Raw genomic sequence first — 9,296 nt, forward strand, 5'->3', positions numbered from 1 at the left:
AATCCAAGATATTATCAAGGTTGGATTCAGAAAGTTTGATATGTTCATTTTTGATGTGAAATGGTTCAAGTTGGTAACTCAAGGGGCGCAAGTAACTGTACACAAAGACAAGTGTGGATTTCTTCAAATAGACCGCACAAAGATATGGATTGACCAAAGGGACACATTTGTGCTACACCAAAGCACTGTGAGCAAGTCAACTTTGTGGAAGACCTGACAGATCATAAATGGTTATTTGTGATCCAAATAAATCCACGTCGAAACTGAATATTTGAAGAGGTGAAAATAGCAGTTGACTGTTTGCCAGATGCTGAGTCCCCCCAGATCATGTGATGGTTGAGCATACACCACTAGCACCTATTGAACAACAAGAAGAATAAGAAGAAGACATACTAGTTGAGGAAGTAGGTGAGGCTCACACGGGATTAGGATTGGATGAAGGTGTACTCCTTGAGCAAATACATCTTGAATGAGAAACAGATACTAGAGATAATCCAGAAGAAGAAGAGATTCAAGCTGAGTATGATCATGATGCATCGATAGCTCTCATGCTAGAGCTAGAAGAGGATGAATTACCTTTTACTACTACAAGACAACCGGTTCCACCAATTGACAACAATGATGGAGTATTTCTAGAAATAGATTTATTTGGAGCCATGGATCTCACTGAGGATGAGCAAGTTGATGATCAACTTTAACTTCATTGTAAAACAGAGCACTTTCTTAATTGAACCTTAGTGATGTGAAGGAGGAGTTAGCATTTTTTCTCCTTCAAAGAGCGTGATGGAAGTTATACCCTCCTCTCTCCCTCTCTCTCTCTCCCTCTCCCTCTCCCTCGCCCCTTAGCTCTCTCTCATAGACACATATGCTTGCAAAGAGGTAGAAAGAGAAGGCTAAAACCCACCCCAGGGTGGGAACTAGCAAATATTATATATAAATGCATTTTTTTTAAAAAAATTCGACTGTAGTCTGTTATTTCGATGCCTGTTTCCACGTATATTTCGATAGATATTTCGACGCATTTTTCCACGCATATTTCGATGCACATATCGACGACGCGACCAGGTGTGGAAACTAAGAGTTGAAAACAATGATTCTCTTGTAGTGTCACATATCGGAGTAGATAATTGGTTATGATTATTATCATTACCATTAGCCATTAATTGGGCTCCCTGTGATTGACCACTTTGTGGAGCACGACGTTTCTAAAGAAATAAAACAAGTTTGAATAAAAAGAGAAACTTATTAAACAAGAAAAACAAGCATGTTAATGTTTTTAAATGTGACTTACATGTGTCTCACATCCTCATTCAATCATCAATAGCCGACATACGCTCATCTCTTATTGCCATGTATGCATCCATTACCTTGGCCAATGCTCCTTTGAGAAACATCGAGTCCCTTTATAAGTTTTTGCTTGACATTCCGCACTAGCTTGACATTCCGCACTAGCTAGACAACGTCGAGTTTGCCTTTTATTCTCGAGCTGGATATCCTCATATGGGACACCAGTAATGCTCATCGTGCTAACCTTAACCCTAAGTCTTAAGGGGTAAAGAGAGTTTAAAAGGAAGGAAAGAGAGAGAGAGAGAGAGAGAGAGAGAGAGAGAGAGAGAGAGAGAATGGGGCTGCAAATGAACAAAACACACATTTTTTCAAACGAAATTAGGGTAGGCCTAATGGGAAGAAAAGGCACCACTTCAGTCAGGCCTACAGGCTAGGCGGCTTCCCACTTGGCTTGCGCTCAGGCTATTGGGGCTTCTTCTCAAGGAGGCCCTTGTCCCACCACAATAGGTGAGCTGTAACACTTCTTAGAGAGAGTGAACTAGGGCTACCATAGTATACGGCTACTTTTAGCCTTTGTATAGTGGCCTCGCATGACTGTGCTCAATCTTTGCATAGCCGACAGCGCAACCAGGGCGGTTGGAAGATGAGGGTACTCACTTTCGTTCACTCTCTCTAAAATTGGAGCGGAGTACCTCGATCGTGATATCGCCATCAATTAAAATATGACACATACCTCCCGAGCCTGAAGCACCATATCTCGAACGAGATACCAACTAACGCCATGCCAGCAGGTCTGTCGCCAGCCTACTAGCAATTTAATGAATACTCGTAAATTCTCACCGCCAACCTTCCACATCCCCTCACATTTCACGGCCAAAGGGAAGAGATTTATTCCCTTCCCACAACCCATCTTGGCCTCGATCCCTTCTACCTGCCATGTGAAAGATAGCGCCGTGGGCTGCTTGTCGAACAAGGGGGCGTAGAGAGAAAGTATGATGCAAAGGGAAGGTCTAATACGTGACGTAAGTTTTTTTAACGATAGTGCCGTGGGTTGCTTGTCAGGGGACGTCGTTGAAGTCCCATTCATGAATTAATGGGCACACAATGAAAATGTGTAGTGCATTGGAGGAATCTTTACTGCGCGCAAGTAGTGTGAGAAAAAAAGCTTAGTATAACAATTCTACTAACATCTGGTTGAAAGAGAATTTGGTTCATGCAGATGAAAGATACATACAAAGGAGGCTTAAGGTGGACTCTCAATTAGGGAAACTTCACAACAAGGCTAAAGATAAGCAAGTGAACCAGCTGAGTCAAGCAATTTAGGATCTGCTGATGAGACTATCATTTCTAAGGAAATTGTGCTTAATAGGGACATACAATGTGTGAAAAAAGAATTCAATTAAATAGTTGGGATGATGGATTATCATTAGTGTTGAAGGTTTTCTAAAACCTTAATTTGAATTTGATTTATATGTGAGAGGTAGTTGAACGGTTATATGCCTTTTTGCAAATCGGCTCTCGTATGCCTCACCTGCTCTGCTCTCTGATGCGACCAGCTGCATTCGACAATGCTTCCTCCTACACATGCATGATGCGCTGTTTGCCTTTCCAATAGAGGCATACAATGTGTTGTCACCTTTCCAATAGCAAGCAAGAAGATAGCTCAATGAGGCAAAAACCATGCAGCTGCCTGCTCTACAAGACAATAATATAAGGGGCCGGTTCGGGACTTCTCTGAACTCTTTGCTCGGTGAAGAGCGATTGAACGTCATCTTTGCTGCACGGCTCGGACCAAAGAGCAACACTGTAGGAAACAAGACTAAGACAAACCTTGCAGGCCTCTGGTCATTAGAAAAATCCTTCCATAGTTTTTTTAAAAAAAATTATAAAAATAAATCTTCAGAAATGGAGCCTCTTCTCCCTCCCTCCTTCCTTCCAAGAGTCCGTAAAAGAAATTAAAGATAGTAATCATAAATTTTACTCCATTTAACTTTCATTAAAGCATCATTTTGGGAGCTATGATATGTGAAAAAGGGATAAAAATATGAAGAGGATGTGTAATCAAATTGGGATGCTAGAAGAGATTTTATATAAATTATTTTTAAATAAATGTAAAAATTATGAATTTAAATGGATGGATTAGGGGCCTACATTGATGAGTGTGAGAAGAGCTTTTACGTTCTTTTGTTAAAATGTGTGGAAACATTAACCGCACTTACATTTCAGGCTTGTTCTTTCGGAGTCTTATACAGTTCACCAAAGATATCTAGCATTTGAACAATTTGCTAAATTTGGTATGCCCCTAATAATTAAAAAATATAATTTATTTTTTTAACAGAAATTATCTTTGAATACTGTGGTTTAATATAAGGTTCTTAACCTTGGCCAATCAAATGTTAATGTTTCTTTCAATAATTTTATTATCACTAATTTGACTATATTTATTTTGAAATTTTAACTTATTCCTTTTTTTGTTCTTATGTAGTGAAATGTCAAAAATAAAAAAAGAAGCAAGAGAAACAATGATTGAAAAATTTATAAATTCAACTAAAGAAAGCAATGATGTTCCAAGCATAGAACCTAAGAAAAATTGTGGTAGACCTGAGAAGTTGTCTAATGAAGATGAAATGTTAGATCAATCCAATATTAACTTGAAAGTGAGTGAGCTAAGTGTGACAATATCTTTAGGTGGTAATGACATTGATGAAGCATTACTAAATAATCTTCATGATTTTATCACTAAAGAATGTCTTGCTGGTAGTTTCTCATTGGAAAGAGGAGACAGAGTTTTCCATTTACACTATCAAATGGTCATTAGAATTCATGCGAAGTCAATAATTACAGTTAATAAGCTCATCAGAAAGTATCTTGGATGGGATAAGAATAATCCCATTGTGGCATTGTAATGGGTAGAGAATTAAGGTGGACGAACATGCACACATTGAAGGATCTTAATAACTCATTATAAAAATGTGTCACATTACATTAACGCTGAAGATATTTCTATGGGAATAGAAATTTACATGCAATATGGTGCACATGATTTGAAGAACAAAGTTTGTCTTACTCTAACAAACATTTTTGATAGAGCATTGATGTTTTGGAAATTCTATTTAGAGCATCCTTTAGGCAATAATTTCTACACCACCATTCATAAAATGATCAAGACAAGAAAGTACTACCCATCTTCTAATTGGATAATACCATATCAAGGAAGAGGAATGGAGCTTCAAAAAGTTGATGCTTTATGGAGGACAATGGTATATCTATCCAACACAACAATGAAAGATATTTATGACATTTTTATTATTAAACAAAATTTCGTTGCTTCACATCCAAGATTAGATTGGTTCATGAATAGATAGAAAAGAAATGAGAATGAAGTTGGCAATCTGAGGTATGTCTTCAATGAAGATTAAATAGTAGAGAATTTATATAAAATAAATATGCAAACAATTGAAATAATGGATGAAGATCAAACACATGGACCGGGTATTAAAAAAGAAAAAGAGAGAGACATTCCTATCATATTGAAGGTGATGATAGTGACAGTGAAGAGAACATCCATAAACTAGAATATATTCCTTTATGCTTTAAAAAAGAAAATTGGTGTTATCACATGAAAGATCAATAAATGATATTTTTTATATGTTTCTACTAAATGTAAATCCATAGGTATTGATATTTTTTATATGTTTCTACCAAATGTGAATCTATAAGAATTTTTGTCATGAAAAATTCAAAATATCTATGGTTTTATTATAATTCTCTTTTTTCTAGCAGCTGAGTGAATAATTTTTCCCGAATAGCAGAGTGAATAATAGAGTTTTTTACATGTTATAACTTCTTTTTCTAATCTTTTAATATAGACAATCTTTATTTGAAAATAAAACTACGAACAATTTGACTACTTCTTCAATATTAAATTTTCAAGGTATAAATATCTATAAATTTTCAAGAGGTTGTAGAACAAAAATTTTCAAAACTTAAAAATAAACTTGTTAATAATTTTTTAGATTTGTAGGTGACGGTTTTGTAAGTTTCGGGAAAATAGTTTTTTCCAAGTATTGAGCTGAAGTTTGTAGTTGCTTGCATATCAACGACCATTCGATCTGTTTTCTCATTGTCTGATCCTAGCTTGCATACTTGGTGACTTTTTTTTTTTCTTTAGAGAACTTGAATTGGACAAACACATACAACTTACGACTAGGTACCTGTCCGAGGCGTTTCAATATCAAGAAACGCAGGTAGCCACTCGATTAACACTTCCACCATCAAAAATTAATATTGTATAAGTTGAATACGTAGAAAAAATGAGTGTCAACTTCATACGATCACGTCATAAAATTTCATGCATATGAACGACACAATCAACATATTTACGTTACGCCTCATGTGTTTAGCGCGAATTACGAGGGTTCACGCGAAGGAGTTATGAAAAAGCACCACTTACAAGCAGGAAGAGCATCGAGCCAATACGATGCAACAAACCCCGGAGGGCAGGGAGATTAATATATCCAGCGGCTAGGAGCCTGGGACGAAGTTAGTGGCGTAGGCCCAGGCATTGTTGACGGTTGGGTTGGCGAGGTGGTCGGACAAGTTCTCGATGGGGCCTTTGCCGGTCACGATGGCCTGGACGAAGAAGCCGAACATGGAGAACATGGCCAGACGCCCATTCTTCAGCTCCTTCACTTTCAACTCAGCAAAAGCCTCGGGGTCGTCGGCAAGTCCCAGGGGATCGAATTGACCTCCCGGATAGATGGGGTCGCTCACATCCCCCAACGGGCCTCCAGCTACGCGGTAACCCTCCACGGCGCCCATCAGCACCACTTGGCACGCCCAGATGGCCAGAATGCTCTGCGCGTGAACCAGGCTCGGGTTGCCCAAATAGTCGAGCCCGCCGTCCGCGAAGATCTGGGAGCCGGCCTTGAACCACACCGCCTCGCCGAACTTGACGCCGTTCTTGGCCAGAAGCTCCGGAGTGACGCAGCCCAGGGCGCCCAGCATTGCCCACCGCGCATGAATGACCTCCAGCTCCCGGTTCTTTGCGAAGGTCTCCGGGTCCGCGGACAGCCCCGCGGTGTCCCACCCATAGTCTCCCGCGAACTCCCCGGTAAGGTAGGACGGGGGCGAGCCGGAGAAGGGGCCCAAGTACAGCGGGCGGTCCGGCCCATACCTGCCACATACCTCAACACAAAGCTCATAAGAGAGCCTCGATTCACAGCAATGTGTTTTACTTCTCTACTACTTCGGCAGACAAAGTAGATGCAGGTAATCTAGCTTAGCTAACGCGTGCAGCAAACATGCAACCCACCAAATGCTGCCGCTGGAGCCCTTCGAGGTCTTCATCTGCAGGCGGGACTCGGCGTAGCCTACCTTGCGGGCCAGCTCGTTGACACCCTGCAGCTTCAGCAACGGCTGCGCAGAGAGGGAAGAGGAGACTGTGGATGTGCACGCCATGTCGCTTGTGAGAGCACTTGCTCAGATATGTTTATATAGACGCTGCTGCAGCGCGCTACGGCACCTTACGTTGAGATGATAATGTGGTCTAGAAGGCTTTAAATGGGCGATGAGCGAAGGGATTGGGACTCCTGCAGCAGAGCCATGCAAGATCGCCGCAGCCAATGACGAGAGGGGCTGCTCGCCTCGCGTGCCATCCTCTGGAGCTCGTGTGGCCGCGCGCTCCTCACACACCGCAGAGTAACGCTCGTAGGCCCTACCATTGCAAAAATCCATGCCACATAAACACGCGCATCCTCTTGCGCAGCTTTCGTTGGCCCTTCGTGGATAATTCTATGCCTACTGCCTAGCCCACGATATTTAGTTTTGTTATATGTACATAGGAAAGGGTTTAGGGCTTAGATATCATTACTAAAGGCTTTGGGAATTCTTTTGAAGAAGCTCATGTGATCACATGATGGCATGATGATGATTAATGTGTATGGATGCAAAAAGAGCTTACGATCTCCATGGCCAACTATTGCTCTGAGTGACTTTTACTTCTTACATGCAAAGTGGAGCTTTCTTTTTTAAATGTTGTCTTCAATGTTTGCACACAACACTGGATAAGACATCTAATTCTTTGAAAGAAGATAATTTGGAAGTTAAGAGATGCTACATGTAATGATTGTTTTGCATACCATCTATACATATATCTATTTTTTACAACTATTGATTATGGAAATAGAGAGAATCGAGATGTAGTTGCGTGGTCCTCTGTGTGTGTCTCCATTCTATCAATCATGGTTACCCACAAGGTGTCGTGTGTGTGGAAATGGATTGGATATACTAGCATGGTTGTGGGTGATGCGTGGCGTGAGATGGAAAATTTATTTTGGGGTGAGGGATGAACCTTAGCTTGTAGTAGTAAGCAACCATTCTATACTTTTGAGGGGGTAAGAAGTAAAGAAAGGTTAATAACAAAGGTAATTAGATAATTTAGTAAATCATAAGAGTTTACAGGACAATCTTGTATATTTTTTACAATTAAAACTTTCTTAGTTGGGATTCACTCCATTTTGCAGTTGCATTACCTATGGCGGCTAGCTCTAAATGATTAATGTTGTTGTTGCATGCTAGCTAGTTTGGGATGCAGTAGGCGCATACACAAAAGACCTCTCTGTATTGCTATATTCATGAGAGATGCCAACATAGAAGAAAAAAACTGTGATGTTTGTCAAACGAACGGGTCAACCCGGAGATTCAGATAGGTTTCCCATTACACCCATACTACCAAACGCTCACATTCACATTCTTCTCTCTTGCTCGACACACTCACTCATCTGCAACCCTTTTTCAGAAAACAGCACCATGCCGAAGATCAACAGGACGTTCAAGCCTGACAAAAAACTAGAGAAAAGCCTCTGCATGCCCATGTTCATCCTGAACATGAGGAAGAAGGAGCATCAGGAGTGGGCAAGGAGGTGCGGGTTTGAAAATTTCTCGACCGACACTGGGAGGAGCTACAGGACCGAGAGGATGGGGGAAGATTGATTAATCAATTTTTGGAAACCAACACTATGCATGTGGAGGGAAAGGAGCCGATAAAGATCCCAGAAAACATAGTGCAGCACGTGCTAGGATTACCCTCGGAAGGAGCTCTCGACACCAACTTGAAGCCAAGAGTGGATGAATAAATCCCTAAGATAGGCAAAATGCACCAGGTAAAAGATGTGGCATATGAAACCTAGCAAGAACAATTTATCTTCTTCTTGTAGAACATCATGTTTATGGGGAAGTCGGAGGACATGTTTAACAAAAATTACATACTACTTAGAGCAGCGAAGGCATGAGAGACAATAAATTGGGTGGCAATTATCAAGGAAAACCTGGCCAAGAGAGAAGCCACGTGGGCTAAAGAGAAATAGCCCACTATAGTACATGCACGCCTGAGGGCAATAGCCCAAGCTACAAGATCGGTGGATCGACGAATAGGAGACATCACTAATAAGCAGCAAAACAAAGAAGTCATCGCCGGATCCTTGAAGGCTACCAAAGTAACCTTCACTTCATTTGAGGATGATGTGGATGACGAGAAAGAATGGTTAAAAATACCTAGAAAGCCAACAAAAAGAGGAAGAACAGGGTGGATAAAGAAATGCTTCCTAACCCGGAAGAGGCCAAGAAGAAGAGGACAAAAGCAGAAAGGAAAAGGGAAGCAGAAAAGAAAAAGGAAAGCAGCGGTAATCAACACAACAAAGGCCAGACTGAGAAAAGTATGGGATTAGGTGCTGCAAGCTCTAGTGGAAATCCATGAGCAGTTGTCTTGCAAACCCCAACAAGTCATCCATGACTTGGATGACAATGATGATGGAGATGGGGAGCAACCACAATTGCACCGTAGCAGCAGCAACAACAATAAAACAACAACAACAACAACAACAACAGGAGCAGCAGCTGCTGTAGACAACAACAGCCAGTTGGTCATGAATCTTGCAAGACTAGCACTTCTGGAAAGGAGAAACAAACAGAAAGTGAAGACTGGAGTCTGATGTAGGAATTAAAGGCCA

General features: G+C 40.9%; 1 protein-coding gene across 1 annotated transcript; it reads right to left on the minus strand.

Annotated features, from left to right (window-relative positions):
• Nucleotides 1–5,656: 5,656 nt before the first annotated feature.
• LOC147616672 (chlorophyll a-b binding protein type 1 member F3, chloroplastic-like) lies at nt 5,657–6,843 on the minus strand. Its single transcript, XM_086777746.1, has 2 exons — nt 6,602–6,843; nt 5,657–6,463 (listed from the first exon to the last, which is right to left on the minus strand). Exons 1-2 carry the CDS (start codon nt 6,745–6,747, stop codon nt 5,812–5,814), a joined length of 798 nt encoding a protein of 265 aa, XP_086633872.1. The 5' UTR covers nt 6,748–6,843; the 3' UTR covers nt 5,657–5,811.
• Nucleotides 6,844–9,296: the final 2,453 nt, after the last annotated feature.

The sequence above is a fragment of the Cibotium barometz genome, chromosome 38 (assembly GCF_041138505.1).
Source record: "Cibotium barometz isolate CiBa-2024 chromosome 38, ASM4113850v1, whole genome shotgun sequence".
Lineage (NCBI taxonomy): Eukaryota > Viridiplantae > Streptophyta > Polypodiopsida > Cyatheales > Cibotiaceae > Cibotium > Cibotium barometz.